This window comes from Elephantulus edwardii, unplaced genomic scaffold (assembly GCF_000299155.1).
Source record: "Elephantulus edwardii isolate Elephantulus edwardi_28Jun2011 unplaced genomic scaffold, EleEdw1.0 scaffold00002, whole genome shotgun sequence".
Classification (NCBI taxonomy): domain Eukaryota; kingdom Metazoa; phylum Chordata; class Mammalia; order Macroscelidea; family Macroscelididae; genus Elephantulus; species Elephantulus edwardii.
This window is the reverse complement of record NW_006399752.1, coordinates 45,493,725-45,511,592: the sequence shown is the minus strand read 5'-3', so window position 1 is coordinate 45,511,592 and position 17,868 is coordinate 45,493,725. Positions and strand designations below refer to the sequence as shown.

The following is a 17,868-nucleotide window of genomic DNA, read 5'->3' as shown; positions in this document are numbered from 1 at the left end:
GGAGGGGAAGACCGAGGATGAGACGGAGTGACTCGGTGACTGGAGAAAAGGGATTAGATCTGTCTTGGAAAGGTGGAGGGGAAGACCCAGGAGGAGATGGATTGACTCAGTGATTGGAGAAATGGGATCAGATCTATCGGAGATGATGAGATTGACTCAAGATAAGGCAGGTTTCAGAGCTAATGTGCATAGAGACGCTATGAGTCGCAGGTGACTCAATGGCACGTACAACTATAAAGCCTCAGTAAACAAAATAGTATGGTATAACTGGCCTGTTGTTAGGAGGGGTCAGTCCTTGGAAAAGGACATCATGGAAAGGACAGCAGAGGAGGGGAAGAAGCTGAAGGAGCGGGATTGACACCGTGACTCTGTGGGCTGTAGTGTACAGACATGATGAGGATGGGGCAGGGCTCGGATCCACTGCTCTGAGGCAGAGCTGACTCGCTGGCATTTAATAACAACAACCGGGTACACAGATCAGTGAACAATATGTTGTTGTTGTTGTTGTTGTTGTTGTTATGTGCCGCTGAGTCAACTACGACTCACAGCAACCTATGAACAACAGCTCTGAACCCTGCCCTATCCTGAGCCAGGCTATTTCAAATGAACACTATACAAATTGCTAAAATAAATTCACTCCTCTGTGGTTATTTTCAGTAAGGTTGCCAAGGTATTTTGATGTGAGAAAGATAATCTTTTCAACAAATGGTATCAGACAGTTGAATATCCAAGTGGATAAAATGGACCTAAACTCTTACCTCTCATCATAAGGAAACAAAGACCAAATGGATCGTAAACCCAAGTATAAGAGCTAAAACTGTACAACTTCTGTTATAAAGAAAGCACAGGATACGAAAGAAAAATCTATGTCACCTTGAAGCAGGATGATTTTTCAGCACACTCAAACTAAAAGAAAAAATGATAAATTTGGTTTCACCAAAATTAGAAATTTCTATCCAGGAGAAGATGTCTGAAGAAATAAATAAGCAAGTCAGATACTGGGATAAAAATATTTGCAAAACACATATCTGGAAAAAAGCCTGGAATCCTGAATAGATTAAGAATCTTATAACTCAGTTAAAGAGTTCTGAAGGTGCCATGTATTCAACATTAGGCTGTCAACCAAAATGTTGGTGGCTCAAATGCGCCTGCCCCTTTAGAGGAGAACACAACTGTCTGTCTTCACAGAACTGTTGTTGCTGGGTGCTGCTGAGTCTGTTCTGACTCCCAGTAACCCTGGCAACAGCAGATTGAAACCTTGTCTGTGACTTCCTCACACTCTTCAGCTGCTCAAGCCCATGGTTGCCGCTTTGTTGTCTGTGTCAGTCCCCCTCCGTATGTATCTTCCTCTTTCTCACTGATCTTCCACTGTTCCAAGCATGATGCCTTTTCCCAAGGACTGGTGCCTCCACGCCGCATGCCCAATAAAAATGTATGAGATGAAGTTTCCCCATTTTTGCCTCAAGGAGCACCCTGATGGCATTTCCGCCAAGAGAGATGGGCTTGTTCTTTTGGCAGGCCATGAGATAGTCCGCATTTTCACTTCAAAGGCATCACTTCATCTGAAGTCTTCCGTACTCATTGTGCAACTTTAACACTCACATGAAGCAACTGAAATACCATGGCTTAGGGTGGGTGCACTTTAGTCATTGAACAAGCATCCTTGCTCTCTAGGACTTGACAGAGGTTATTGAGAGCAGATTTATTGCCAGAAAGGATCAGTCCTTGGACATCATGTTTGGAAGGGAGGAGGGTCAGTGCAGGAGAGGAAAACCCTGGAGGAGATGGATTGACACAGTGACTGTGGCTATGGGGGCAGGTATGTGAGAGACAGTGACACTGGCTCAAAATAGGGCAGGGTTCAGAGCTATTGTTCAAAAAATCGCTGTGGGTCGTAGTTGACAGCACACATGAACCACCACCTCCAAGATGTGTGTTGATTGTGGATCCAAGTAAATTGAAGTCCTTGTTAACTTCAGTCTTTTCTCCATTTATCATGAAGTTACCTATTGGTCCAGTTAGGAGAATTTTTGTTTTCTTTATATTGAAGTAAGGAATGGCTATCAAGATGTGCAGTCAACATGTATTAATAATAATTAGTGGCCAGAATGCATCAACACCCTTGGAGTCAGCAGTCAGGAGATCAGGATTGCCTGGGAGAGTCTGCAATCAGAGATCTCTCCAAATTACTGAGGAGCCATGACATCAGTTTGAAGACAAAGGTGCTCCTGATTCAGGTCATGGTTTTTTTGCATCATTCTCTATGCACCTGAAAGCTCGACAATGAGTAATTATGAGAAAAGAATTGATGCCTTTGAGCTGTCACATTGGAGAAGAGCACTGAATATACTATGGACTTCCAAAAGAATAAACAGGAAGGGAGCTCTGGTGGTTTAGTGGCAAGAAGCTGCACAGCAATCCCGAAGGCATGCAGTTCGAATCCACCAGATGCTTTCCTGGAGAAGGAGGGGCACTCTCCTCCTGTACCAGTCGGATCTGATTCAAAGGTACACAACAATAACAACAACAAAAGAATAAACTGATATGTCCTGGAGAAAGTACAGTCAGAATGCTATACAGCCAGCAGGGAAAGATGGAAATTCTACATCTCATATACTTTGGACATGTTGCTAGAAGAGGCTGTTCCTTGGAGAGGGACATCATACTTGGAAAGGTGGAGGGTCACTGAAAGAGAGGAAAACACTTAACCAGATGGGTTAACACAGTGACGGCAGCAACTGGCTCAAGCATGTCAGAAATGATGATGATGGCACAGGACAGGGCTCAGATCTGTTGTTCATAGAGTTCCTGTGAGTCACACTTAACTCCAAGACATCTAACAAGAAGAAGAAAAGAGCTCAGCCAACCCATAGCCAGGCTTGGACTCCACCAGCGGCTCCACAGAAAAAAGATGGCCAGTCTCCTCCCATGTCGTTTAGTGCCTCTGAAAACCCACTGGCTGGTCAAGGATGAGTTAGTTCCAGCTTGAGGCAGAAAGAGAGAGAAAGGAGGGGGAGAGAGAGAGAGAGAGAGAGAGAGAGAGAGAGAGGGAGGAGAGAGAGAGAGACAGAGACACAGTTAGTCGAGATGTTGTATCCCATACAGAAGGCTGTGGTTCAGTAACTTCAAATCTTCATTGGCTTGTGTCATTTGCATACCACAGGTTGTTAATGAGTCTTCTTCCAATTCTGATACCACATTCTTGTTCATATAGTCCAGCCTCTCTAATTATTTGCTCAACAAACCTACTGAATACATGGTATCAAAGGATAAAACCCTGAGACACAGCTTTCCTGGTTTTAAACCACGTGGAGTTTCCTTGTTCATATTTGGACAACTGACGACATCTGTGAAAAGAGAGTGGAAAAGTTCAATATCATCAGGTAAAGCAAAGCCATGGATCAACGGTGGAAGAGACCATCCATTGCTCATATACAAGTTCAAACTGAAGTGGAAGAAGAATGAAAGAAAGTCTACAAGAGACAAAATATCACCTTGAGTTTATCTCACCAAGATTTACAGCTTTGGAAGCCCTAAGAGTTAGTTCTACACTATCCTACAAGGTCATTATAAATGGAAATTTGCTTGATGGCTGTGGGCTGGGATTTTGAATTCTGTTTTCATTATAATTAATAAATAAGGTGTTGCCTATTGGTCCAGTGTTATATTAGGGTAATCTGCTCTCACGGACCTCACCAAAGTTCTAAAGAGCAAGGATATGAATATGAAAACCAAAGAGGCGCCGATCCAAGCCACGACCTTTTCAATTGCTTCCTTTGCATCTGACAGTTAGACAATGAAGAAGAATGAGAGAAGAAGAATCGATGCTTTGAATTGTGGTTTTGGCACAAAGTATTGAATATGCCACGGGCTGCCAAAAGAACAAACACATGTGTCTTTAAATGTGCTCCTGACACTTTCTCAAAAAGTTGCAAATAGAAATACCATTTGACCCACCAATTCCACTACTGGGAATATAGCCTAAAGAAACCATAACTGCCACTCAAACAGATAAATGCACACCCATGTTTATTGTGGCTTTGTTTACAATAGTAAAGAGTTGGAAACAAACCAAGTGCCCATCAACACATGAATGGATAGAGAAGCTGTGGTATATTCATATAATGGACTACTACGCTGCATTGAAAAACAAGGAACTCGCAATATTATACAAAATGGGTGACCCTGGAGGATGTTATGCTGAGTGAAGAATCTCAGTCACAAAAATACAAATACTGCATAATGCCACTGTTATAAAAGAGGACTGACACAGGACTTAGAGACTGAGAAAGAGGGGATAAATTATGTGTACTGCATTGAAACAGATGAGGGAGAGAACTGTTTAAAAGGGATATGTAATTAGGTATTATTGTCATGACAGGAGTCCAGAATGAAGGCAGCATAGTGGAGTGGACTTGAGCGCGGGGAGTCTTTCATAACAATGAAAGACTTTTTCTTTACTTTTCAAAGAAAAGAGCAAAAGGGGGAGGGTTGGGCAGGGAGAAAAGTGCAACAATGAATGAATGGAAACCCTAAGTCTCTGTAAACTTTAATTAAAATGATTTTAAGTGCTCCTGAGAGGCAAGGATTAAAACTTGTTGTTACTTACTTTGGACACGTTTTCAGGAGGAACCAGTCCTCGGAAGGAGACATCATGCTGGGGAAGGTAGGGGATCAGCCAGAAAGAGGTAGACCCTGAACGAGATGGATTGACAGGGTGCCTGTAACAAGGGCGTGAGTATATCAAAGATGGTGAGGATGGTACAGCACAGGGCAAGGTTCACACCTGTGGTCCGCAGAGTGGCTGTGAGTCATAGTTGACTTGATGGCACCTAACAACAACAATAAAAGAGAAACTAGTGTTTTATATATAAAATATCTGGACATAAAAGAAGTCATATTGGCCAACTAAGCACATGACTCATACATAAATCCAGTTAAAAGGACAATGAAATATCAAGAAAATTATAACAAATGATAGTGTCAAAGGAGGTGTTATAACTCACATTGTTGGTTGGTACAAGTGCTTTGGAACTTAAATATAAGATAAAAAGAAATGATTGCAGGAATCACCTTGGGGACATACACGTGCCTGGATCCCCTATCCTCTAAAGCCCTTGCCATCAGGGGGCCAGGTAGGAGGGCTGTTGGGAGTGGATGGATAGCTCGATGAGTGAAATCAGAGCTAATGGCTTCAGGATTGAAGGTAGGTGTACTGGAATCTGTATTTGCAATCCTCTGGCTCCGTGAGACAAGGCTGCTTGTCTTCTGTTTGTGCCCAGGGTGTGTGGGAGAGCCCTGAGCCTAGGAGCCCTCTCTGGAGATGGTTAATTCGGGTTGGATGATTCCAAGCACCCACATCCATCCGCACTCCCGCATCCTCTAGGAGTGAGCGTCCAGTGCGGCGCGCTCAGTGGGTGGGGACCAGAGCGCTTAGAGGGCCGGAGCGCCCTCTCTCGCCCCATAGGGGTCCACGCTGGTCTGTCAAACGCCGACCCGCGCCTTCAGCACCCACTCCCGGATCTCCGTGCTAGGGGCGGGAGCATCGAATCCTGGCGACGGTCCGCGAGGACCTGCAGAGGGGGCGTCCCCGCGCGCTTCGGGGGCGGGGGATGGGACGCAGACGCTGTTGGCGGCGGAGCGGTTCCACCTGTTGCAGCGTGGGAGCGCGGCGGCTGGCCAGCAAAGCTTGCACCTCCGCTTCCCGCGCGCTCATCCGCCCCTGGTGGCCAGGCGACAGGGTCCCAGGAGCGCGGGGTGGTGGCTCCAGGTAGGTGAACGCGCAGCGCCAGTGCCCCTGAAGGGGGAGGATCTCAGGGGAAGGGACCTCAGCGGGCCAGGGGGTGCAGCCTGGTCAGCTCCCAGGAGGCGCAAAGCACAGGGTTCATCCAGAAACTCTGGCGAGCTCGGTGACATCCCAGGCTGGGAGGGGAGAAGGGACCGATGGAGTCACGGTCTCCGGGATGTGGGCTCCTCCGGAGCGGGGACTGGCTGGCTGCGCGCGTCTACGCGAGAAGGCAGGACCCCGAGACAAGGGTCCCCTGCCCTGGTAGGAGGAGGCTGCCCGGGGTGTGTCTAACTTTCCTCGGTCCTCATGCCAACCTACCTCTCCCGGCTCTTCTCTGCAGCCGGTGCGCCCCGATGCTGCACCACGTCGGGCTGGGCTGGAGATCTGAGCCCGATTCGCTCACCCGTCCAGAACCTGCTCCGACCTCTACGCCCAAGAAGCCGGGTCTGTGATTCCGAGACGAGCAGCTGGAAACCCCGAAATCATCTGGCGAGGCGCCTTCAGAACCCGCCGCGTGAGACCCGAGTTCTTGAAGTCGGTGCTGGAAAGGCGATGGCTGAAGGGACCAAGACTTGCCCACCGGCCTCGGGAGCTCCCGGACAATGACCTGGGGACAGAATTCAAGTTGGGCCGAGACCACCCCGAGCACACACCACGGCCCTCCGCGGCGCTAAACCCGGGCGGCGGGCGTGCAAGGCAGTCGAGCAGAAGTGGACAGTGCGCCCAGCGCCACGGGTTCGGACACGGCCGGCGGGCGGGGCGGGGGCAGCGAAGCGGATTTGAAACCCAGAGGCGACGCGGAAGTGGGGAGCTGGAGCCGCAGGAGCAGCCGAGGCTGTGGGCTGGGGGGGCCTGGCGGCGGGGGGCGCGCCCGGCGGGCATGGGCGAGCCGGGGGCGGGCTGAGCGCGTCCGGAGCCCCCAGCGCCCCTGAGGCCCGGGCGCGCGTGCCCTCGCCATGGCCGGCCGGAGCGGCGGCGGCGGCCCGGGCGCCCTGAACGAGGACAACGCGCGCTTCCTGCTGCTGGCCGCGCTCATCGTGCTCTACCTGCTGGGCGGCGCCGCCGTGTTCTCGGCGCTGGAGCGGGCGCACGAGCGCCAGGCCCGGCAGCGCTGGGAGGAGCGCCTGGCCAACTTCAGCCGCCGCCACGACCTGAGCCGCGACGAGCTGCGCGCCTTCCTGCGCCTCTATGAGGAGGCCATCGCGGCCGGCATCCGCGTGGACCACGTCCGCCCGCGCTGGGACTTCACTGGCGCCTTCTACTTCGTGGGCACCGTCGTGTCTACCATCGGTAAGTGGAGGCTGCGCGCGCGCGGGAGGGACTCTGCGGCCACCTCCAAGTGGTCCCCGCGGCCGCCTGCGTCTGCTGACACCCTCCGTGTCCAGCCCTGTCCCCGTGTGTGCGGTGGTCCTTGCCTCTCTGCGTGTGGTCTGTGAGCCGCAGCATCCTGTGCACTTGATAAAAATACGGTCTTTGCGTACTGGGCTATCTATCTGTCGAGCTAACCAGCAGGTTGGCAGTTCGAATCCACCTGTGGCATCACAGATGGGGGGAGGGGGAAGAAATGAGGCAGGCGGCTTCCACAAAGCTCTAGGTTCTCATATGGCAGATAGAAGATCGCTGCACTTCGGAATAGACTGCATAGCAGTGGGTTTGGGCTTGGTTTTGGCCTGTCCTCTGGACTTGATTTTAACCAAGTCCCCAGAGGTTCAAGGACACCTTAAGTCCCGGTGACATAGTGTTAGGTGATTGGGCTGAGAATAGGGAGGTCAGCGGTTCAAGCCCACTAGGCACCCAGCGGGAGGAAGACGAGCAGCCTTCTGGGTAGAATCATGGGATTGGTGTTTCGGTTAATCAGAGAAGCCTTGGCCCTGGTGACCCGGTGGACTTGAGCATTGAGCCATTAGCTGAAAAGTGGGCAGTTCAAATCCACCTTCCACTTGGTGGGAGCATTATGAGGCAGTCTGCTCTTACTACAGTCACAGGCGTGGAGACCCGGTGGGGTGGGGTGGTTGTATGCTATCTTACATACATGGTGTCAGTCAGAAGTGGATTTAGGTGGCAGGAGTACTCACTCCCATGGTCCACATGCTTAAAACCCTCAGCTCTTGGGCAAAAGGTTACGGTTTGAGTCTATCTAACTAGAGGTGCCTAGGGAACTATTGAAAACTGAACTTGGGAAAACCCAGTGGAGCACATTATCTGGCTCAGATGAGCTCTCCAGGAGTCGAATGTCTCCACAAGAGCTGGGATGATGGTGGGGGACTGGGAAACTGCCTTCAGAGATTGCAGGAAGAGATGGGCTTTGTGTTCATGTCTTTGAGGAGAAAACTGTTTACAAATAAGGACCATTTATGCGTTGAGTTAGCACCTCCACACAAGGCCTTGTGCTAGGTCAGCCGAGAACCTGCAGATTACTCTGACTGCTTTTTCGTTTTGCTTTGACTTTTCCGGTGGTGTGCAGTCCATAGGGAGTTGCACTGCTAACCCAAGGACTGCATCGCCTCTCTGGCAAATCAGATCCTCCAGTGCCACTGCAGGAGAAAGGTGGGCATTGGCCTCCAGGAATGGACGGCGTTGGAACTGGTGGAAGGTCAGGCACCGGTCAATTCCAAGTTGATGGCAATGAGACGTACATTAGAGAAAATACAACCCACCTCATTACTATCAAGTCAGAATCAACTCATAGCTAATCCCCTAGCAGGCTTTCAGAGGCTCTAATTTGCATGGAAGGAGACTGCCCATTTTTCTCCCTAAAGCAGCTGGTGGGATTCAAATCACCTGCCTTTGGGGTTGGCTGTACGCCTTTTTACCGACTAGGCCACCAGAGCTTCCTGACTTTACGTGTTTGTGCAACCCTGGTGTGTGGTGCATTACATGTTGGTTTACTAACCCAAAGGTTAACAGTTCTAATCCACCAGCTGCTCCACAGAATAAAGATGACAATGTTGCTTTCCGCCTTGGAACGTGATGGAGAGGGTCACCATGAGTTCATGTTGACTGAACGGTAGTGGATATTTTGGGGTCCAGGGAGCCTTAGTCCATAGGGGATTGCAGTGCTCACCCCAAGATTGAAACTCTCTAGAGACTTGAATCCAGCAGTGGCTCCTAGTGAAAAAGGTGAGCAATTTATTCCTGTGCAGTTTATAACGTCAGAAACTTCATGGAAGTTCAACTATGATTTGATCTGACTTGATAGCCATGGGATGTATGTGTTACTATGGGCTGTCGCGTCAGGACTGAGTCATCGCTGACCCTGCGGAGGGTTTTCAGAGGCTGTTACCACACCAAAGGAGACTGCTCGTCTTCCGCCTGTCGAGCAGCTGGTGCATACAGGTCCCCTGCCTTTGGTTTGGCAGCGCAACTCCTTACCACAACCAAAGCATGACTTACATCCAAAGCATGTATGTGTGAGTGTGTACAGATCATGGTCACCACCAGTGTGTACGTGTGTGTGTATATGTGTGGATTGTTGTGTGTCAAGTAGGAACCCACCCATAAGTGACCCTCCAGCTGGTTTTCAGAGGCAGTGAACTGCACGAGAGGAGATTCCCCATGCTTCTCCTGAGAGAGATACATAGATTAAGAAAAGATCAATTATCGGGCGCTCTGGTGGCTTAGTGGTGAGGAGTTGAGTTGCCGATTCAATAGCATGTAAATCGGATCCACCAGCTGCTGTAAATGAGAAAGATGAACACTCCCGTGTGATTAACTGCCTCTGAAAACCAGCTGGAGGGTTGAGTTATGAGTTGATTCCAACTCAACAGTACTCAACAATGACATAGGGACCACACTCTCAGTCACTTAAATATTGCCTTTTTATTTTCACATTACTTGATGATGGTTTTCTTCTATAGTCTGCAAACACTCTTAGGAAGCCAATCACAAGAAGCACACAAGAAAATCATAAAAAATGTATATGAATCTTAGGGATCTCTGGTGGCCTAGCGGCAAGAAGCTGCACTGCAATCCTGAAGGTGCATGGTTTGAATCAACCAGAAGCTCTGCTGGAGAAGGAGGGGCAGTCTCCTCCTGTGCCAATCAGATCCGATTCAACAGTACACAACAACAGTACACAACAACAACAAATGTATATAAATCTTTAAGATCAGACATTTAAATGGAAAAATGTGAGACATGAGTGTGTCTGTGGAGTTGAGAGGTGCTTTGTTTCAGACTAAGATCCCTGAGAAGCAGACCCAAGGCTAAGGATTTGAGGGCAGCCAGTTTACTGGGAGGTGCAAGGTGTCCAGGTAGGAGGAGGAAGTGATCCAGGGACAAGAAGGAAGTCAGTACAAGGTATATTACTAAGGCAGCGCCCACAGTGGACAAGTGGCGCCTGATCTGAGTGGAAGTTTGAAAACAATGCCAGGCACGTGCCCCAGGATAACCCCAGCCCAAGGAGTCCAGGACTTGTACGTCCACACTTGTAAATTGATTAAAGACCACTCCCGTTGTTGTGAGGTGTCATTAAGTCAGTTTCTGACTGATAATGACCTTAGAGATTCAGAGGGTTTTCCTGGCGATGGAAGCAGAGCCCCGGTTGCGCTGTCAGCTGAAAGATTGACAGCTCGAACCCATCAGCTGCTCTGTAGCAAACAGAGGAAGCGGTCTCCTCAGAGACCTGATGGAGGATTTCCGTGAGCAGAAGTGACTGAGTGGAAGCAGATTTGAGTAGTCTTTTTTATGGGAGCAAATCACCAGGCCTTTGTCCTGGATAGATTAGAACCGCTAGATTAGTTGTGGTTCAACACTTAAATTACTGATCCAACAAAATCATTGAATCAAACCTATAGCTATTTAATGAATTTCAACACAAAGTGACTCTACAGGGCAGAATTCTGCCCCATAAAGTTATGTTTCTGGGAGCCGAATGCCACATCTTTCTCCCCGGGGCCCATTGCTGGGTTCCAACTTCAGACCTTTCTCTTAGCAGCCAGCCAGGCCTCCCCGGGTTCCTGTAAGCTTCCCCCTGCAGCAGTGTTGGGGGGGAGGTGGTGTAAATCTTCAGGCCTTCTGGCCTGATTTTTCATGAACAGCCCAAAGGCAGCCCTCCGTTGGCTCTGAAGTTTAACGTTATGTGCCCAGAAATGGTGGTGAGCAACCCAAGGGTCAAAATGCTAACAGTGGCTGTCCAAGCTTCATGCCAGACAGAGCCGTGACCCAGAATAGAATCCTGAGGAGAAAAGAGGAACCCTTTTTCCTGGACTGAATCATCATTTTCCCAGAAAATGCAACTGAAGATTTTATTCCGCTGCTATCTAATTGAGACCTCTGATTTAAGTCAGAGCTGAATATGAAACACAGCTCCACGATACTGATCAGACTTGAAACAAGAAACACTTAAATTACCCCGGCAGGTAGATTGACAGAATGTCCTGTGAATTATCTGCCAGCATCTTTTCTCTCCAATGTGCTTTTTGCCAGATGAATGTGTGTCTGTGTTTATCTGTGTATTTGGACCTCAGTTTCTGTCCAAAGAAGATTTGAGGTAATTTGCATATCATGTGAGCCAAAGCACCATTAACAAGCTACCCCCCTAAATCTTGGTAACTTCACACAGCAAATGTTTACGTCTTACCTAGGACTTATGGTATACAACAACAACAACAACAGAGCTCACTGTAGGTGTGGGGACTCAAAGCCTGGTCCCCTGTATTGCTTTAATATCCCAGTCTTTATTAATCTGTGATCACTACCTGGGAATGATATCGGTCACATTCATTCACCTTTCATTGACCAAACCAAATGGCATGGACATACCCAACTTTAAGGGGTCAAGGAAGCACAGCAATCCTCTCAGTCCGTAGGTGAATACCACAGATATTGGAAATACATCCACTTAGCAACATGATTAGATTCTAAAGACCAAGTCATGCAAAACACAGTGTTATGTAAAAAATAGAGGATCTCTTTGTCTCAGACCACAAAATAGTGACATCAGTACACAGCTTCCAAATGGCACCATGGCACAGTTGCCAAACCCTGCTATTCCTTGACTTCCACGTCATTAGAATCATGACCCACGCAAGCTGACACATAGCCTTAACTATTATAACCTGCATTACTTTTCTCTCATATCTTGGCATTCATTCTTACCAATCATAGTTGTTAATGCATGAAATTAGTTGAATAGTAGATGTTTTTATTGTTATAAGTGCAAAGGTCAGATAATGAGATAGTGAAGAATGGGTGTAGCATGCATCTCAGAATTAAGCCAGGTGAGGGCCCTGGAGCACAGCAGTGATGCCTCCTTCACAGGGCATACATACAGCACGCTAGCAATGGGTACTCACAGATTTGAAGAGTTTGATAAATGACCAGAGACGATCTGTGGTTACTCTCCAGTCTCCCACTCACGGAGACGTTATATGTACCATAGAATGAGACACTGCCCAGCCTACATCCTCATCCTATTTGTGAGTATGTCAGAGTTCATTGTCAACAGCCCTGTGTCAACCCACAATGCTGTGTCTCCCTGGTTTTTGTTGACCTTCTACAGAATATGAAGTCCTCTTCTAGTGACCGGCCTTCCCTGATAATGTGCCCAACCCGAGTGAGTGAGCTGAAGTCTCACCAGCTCTTACTCTGGTGGCGTGGCTGAGTGGCTTTGAACCACCAACCAGTTAGCACCCAGGTACTTAATTTTGACACCATCATGAGGATGTTGTGGTAATTAGATTTTTAAAAAGGACTCTCATTAGGCTTTAATATTGCTATTGTTGTTGTTACGTGCCATCAAGTCACTTGTGACTCATGGCGACTCTATGTACAAAAGCCTTAAACCCTGCTCTATCCTGTGCCAACCTCACTGTCTCCAACACACCTACTCCCATTGCCCCAGTCACTGAATCAATCCATCTCATCGAGTCTTCCTCTCTTGTGCTGTCCCTCCACCCTCCCAAACATGATATCCCTCTCCATGATGGTCCCTCCTTGAAATACTTATATTTCCCTCCCCCCTACAGTTCTGTGTCATAGTTACCTAGTGTAATCATAACAAAATACCACTAGTGAATGCCTTTAAAGAGCGGGAAGTTCCTTACTCAGCGTTCAGAGGGTCAGAAGTCCAAACTCAGGGTGTGGCGCTAGGCGGAGGTCCTGCTTGTCTGCTTGGTTGACAGGAATACTTGGCATTCGTGAGCAAGTGGATGTATCCATCTCAGACAGCTGTGTTCTTCCCCCATGTGCCTCTCTGTGCTAGTTGTATTCTTCTTGTTGTTGTTATGTGCCATCGAGTCGTTTCCGACTCATAGCGACCCTATGCACAACAGCTCTAAACCCTGCTCTATCCTGCGCCAACCACACCGCCTCTGACACACCCATCCCGAGTTCGGAATTATGTTTAGGACTCTCCTTACTCAGGTCCAGTCTTACTAACATCAAAAAAAACATATATTTCCAAACCAGCCAAACTACCCCCATCAGCAGCAAGTTGACTCTGAAGCATGGTGATCCCCCCAGAGCCATAATCATCGCACAGACTCTGGGTGTGTTATGCCCAGATGATGCAGGAGAGCCCGTCCGTGGAAAGAGGCGTCAAGATGGGAGAGGAGGAGGAGGACAAGAGAAAGAGGGGAGGACCCTAAACAAGTGGGGTTGACGCAGTGACTGTGACACTGAGCTCGAGGACCTGGAAGCTGGTTAGGAAGGTGCGGGAGAGGGTAAAACTCAGACCGGTTGTTACTCATCAGGTGGCTGTGCGTTATAGTCAACCTGACAACACCTAACAACAACAATAACAAATGTTTTTAAATTTTTTTAATTTTATTCTTTGGCTAAGACAGCAGAAGAGATGATTTATTGTGCACATGACATCCACCCACAACTAAGCAGAGTTAGCCCAGAATATCATAGGTCCAGGGCAACAGATCAAAAGGGCCTGGTTTCGAAGGAGGAAAGTGGGCCTCTCAGGTGTTCATGGCGATCGAATGGTGATGGACGTTCTAGATCCTGAGTCAGAAGTTCTAGACAGGAGCACGCAGTCCAGTTGGTATCAGCGTCCCCAGCCTGTGGCATTCTCTGCTCCTGCCGCTGTGACATCTGCGGGTGCGCAGGCTCACGTCTGCTTGGACCTCTGCCTCATCTTTCTTCTTTTATGCTTCAGTCTGTGCATTCGCTTTTCCCCCCAACTTGGCCCTCATGGTTCGGAGGTCTCGAACAAGACAGCGCTAAAGTGGAAAAAAGCTATTTTTTCATTTTTTAAAATGTGTGTGTGTGTGTACCGTCAAATCGGATCTGACAGGTACAGGAGGAGATTGTGCCTCCTTCTCCAGCAGAGCATCTGGTGGATTCGAACCGCTCACCTCTGGGAGTACAGTGCAGCTTCTTGCCGCTAGGCCACAAGAGCTTGCAGTAAATATTATTTTTAACAGACTGTCCATCTTTTGTCCTTGGAGTAGCTGCTGGATTCAAACTGCAGACCTTCTGCTTCTTAGAGCTACATATAACCGAGTGTGACACAAATAGGGTCGCATTTATAGGTAACAGCAGTTAAGATTTCAGCACATGTTTGGGGGAACACAAGTCAGTTCTTCACATTGTGCCTGTGGTCATGTTTGTGCCATAGTCTCCATGCGTTATTACTATCTGTTCAATGTTTGTTATTTATTCCTAGAGTGTGTCAGGGATGCATCCTGTCTCCATATGCTGTTGTAGTGGTGGTGTTTTTAATACTGGTTTATTTACAAAGTTCAAATACACTCTTTTTCACACTGGATCTTTCCCATTCCTTCACACACACCCCCCCATCAAATGTGCGACCCTATGATGAACTCCCCCTCCCCCGCCCCTCCTCACCCCTCTACTTCCACCCTTCTCCCCCTTGGATCCTCATTCTCATTCTTCAATAATGGTTTTATGCAGTGTTTGTCCTTATGGTACTGAGATAGTTCACTCAGCAAAATGTTCTCCATTCCCTCCCAAGCTAGGTAGTAATTTATAAAATCATTACTCCTGTGTGCTGTATAGTATTCCATTGTGTGAATGTACAATAATTTCTCAGTCCATTGACTGTGGTTGGACATCTGGGCTGTTTTCGTGTTCTTGCGATGGTGAATAATGCTGCTGTGAACATTGGTGTACAAGTCCTCTGTTTGTACCTTTTCAGTCTATATGTGGGACAGATCATTTGGGTGGCTGGGCTTTAAGAGGAAGAATGTGGCATCAGGAGTGGAGGAAGACTCATCAACAATCTGCATTATGCAGATGACACAACCTTGCTTGCCAAAATTGAGGAGGACCTGCCGCACTTGCTGCAGAAGGTCAAGGACTATAGGCTTCAAAACGGATTGAAGCTCAGTATCAGGAAGATAAAGATTTTCACCACTGGGCCAACTGGCAGCATCATGAAAGATGGAGAAGAGACTGAGGTTGTTAATAATTTCATTTTTCTTGTTTCCACAATCAACATTCTTGGTACCAGCAGTCAGGAAATCAAAAGACTAATTGCACTGTGAAAATTTGCAGCCAGAGACCTCTCCAGAATGCTGAGAAGCAATGATGTCAGTCTAGAGACTAAAGTGCCCCTAATAGAGGCCATGGTCTTCGCAATTACTTGCTATGCAACAGAGAGCTGGACAGTGACCAAGGATGACAGAAAAAGAATTGATGCCTTTGGGCTCTAGTGCTGGACAAGAGTATTGAACACACCATGAACTGCCAAGAAAACTAGCAGGTCTGTCTAGGAGAGGGTTAAACTAAACTGCTTCTTGGAGGCAAGGATTTTTGAAGCTCCATCTCACATACCTGTCCAGGAGGGATTGGTTCTTAGAGAAGGACATCATGCTTGGAAGGGTGGAGGGACAGCATGGGAGATGAAGGCCTTCGATGAGATGGACTGACATGGTAACTGGGGTAATGTTGTGTCAGAGCCAGTGAGATTGGCTCAGGATAGGGAAGAGTAAAGAGATATTATATAGAGGGTCACTATAAGGTGCAGGTGACTCAATGACATGCATCCATAACAATAATAGAACTGTTTTAATGGCTATGCGCTTGTATACTTCATTCTTTTCCTTTGGTTTCTTCTATTATTTGTATGCATAGAAAACATTCTCAGCAAAGATCCCATAAGAACACTAGATTTTGATTCACTACTTTGCCAACAACTCTACTTACAGTCATAGAGGTAATTTTTAAATAATCTTAACATGTTGTTTTCTATGAACAATACTGGATGTGTTTGCAGGTCGTAGCTAAGGAGCTATTAATATATGATTGTGGAGAAAGAGGCAGCTGAAAGAGTTGTTGATAAAGAGTTTAGATTTGGTCAAAGTAGGTATGGAGGCCATCTCTTTTGGGATCCAGCTTAAAAATTCCATTCATTCTGGGGAGCTCTGGTGGCCTAGTGGTAAGGAGCTGCAGCTACAATCCCAGAGGTGCATGGTTCGAATCCACCAGATGCTCTGCCAGGGAAGGAGGGACAATCTCCTCCTGTACCAGTCAGATCCGATTTGACGGTACACTCACAAAAAAATAATAAAATAAAATTTAAAAAATTTCATTCATTCTAAGAAATGTGGATTTGCTCAGTTCTGTTCTTCCTACCAGGAAAATGCCAGCATCTTAAAGTCAGAGTTGTATTCTAGAAATCCACACTCACTGTCACTGGCCAGCATCCCAGCCCACTCGTGTGTAATCTCAGTCTGTTTCATTAGATATTTCTGTATATGAAATAGCATGGTTTCTTCTTTTATCCTAAATGCTATCCCCTCTACCCCTCCTCCATGTCTTTGCCTGTGAAAAGCGTATAGATCCAGCAAGAATGTAACCCGTGTAGATCTTGGGTTCCTTGGGGCCCTGTCTAATGGCAGTGTTACTTTCAAAGAAGCATGGTCCATTACCTCAAAGTAATGAAAAAGTCAATTCAGGTTTTGCTTGCATATGCAGCCTTAAAGGCTCTCTAGTTTATGGCTTGAAGTTTATTTTCTCTGCCTTCATTTCTCTCACATCTCAAAGCAGTTCTGGAGCCTCTTAACACAAAACCACAGAAACCTTCCTGAACCCTCAGCCAGAAACCCTTCATCTTTCTATCTCTCCTCATCCCTTCTCTCCTTTACTCTCCCTCTCTCCTATCATATTGATTGGTTGAACCTCTTCAAATTCTTTCCTCTTTCTTTCCTCTCTGATCTGAAAGGAAACAGGAATCCTTCTTTGAAAGAAGGAGAGAAAGGGGCAGTGCGAGTGTGATGATCACTATTACTCATTCACTTTCTCATTCATTGCCTTTAAGTAAGGACCAATTCACAGCTGACCCTCCAGCGGGTTTTCTGCAAGTGCAAATCGTAGAAGAGAGTTCTTATCTTCCTTCCACAGAGCTGCTGGTGGCTTTGAATTGAGAGGCGTCAAATGATTTCTATACACGGATGATCCTGCCTGTGTACATGGGAAATAATACCCTTACCTTTTGTTGTTGTTGTAACTGACTTATAGGTGACCTTCAGTGGGCTTTCAGAGACTGAAAGTCACATGAGAGGAGATTGCCCATCTTTCTCCCTCAGAACAGCTGGTGGATTTGAACTTCCTGTCTTTGGGTTGGCAGTGCAACTCCTTACCACTAGACTACAAGAGCTCAGATCTGGGAGACGAGGTCCAGCCAGGGCTGCCATTAGCAATATCAGAGGAATCTCCATTCATTTCAATTTTTTTATTAAAATTCATCTTCTTAGAATAAACTAACTTGTGCCTCCTTTGTGTTTTGTTAAATAAACTAGACAATCCTTTCCCTGTGCTTGTCCTGTGTGTGTGTGTGTGCGCGTGCGTGCGTGTGTGTGTGTGTGTGTGTGTGTGTGTGTCGTTTGCCGCTTTCATTTTCGTTTTTCTGACTTGCCCCATTTTCAGAAGGCTGTCCCTTAAGCACCCCCACTGCAGCTTCCTTTGGCCAGAGTGCTGCCTTTAGAAGCCTTACGTATAGAGTTTGTTGATGCTATCAAGTCAGTCTGACCCAACCCCTTGTGTAACAGAATGTGATGCTGCCTGGTCCCGAGCCATCCTCACGGTAGTGGGTCTGTTAGAGACCATTGTTGTAACCCCTGTGTCAGTCACTTTCACTGGGAGTCTTCCTCTTTTTTTAAATATAT

General features: G+C 47.4%; 1 protein-coding gene across 1 annotated transcript in view; it reads left to right on the top strand.

The window, feature by feature from the left end:
* The first annotated feature begins 6,744 nt into the window (after positions 1-6,744).
* Positions 6,745-17,868, top strand: part of KCNK13 (potassium channel, subfamily K, member 13) — a 133,208-nt gene continuing 122,084 nt past the window's right edge. Inside the window, exon 1 of the mRNA XM_006879125.1 lies at positions 6,745-7,078. Coding sequence (XP_006879187.1) covers positions 6,745-7,078 — 334 coding nt within the window. The remainder of the gene's footprint in view (positions 7,079-17,868) is intronic.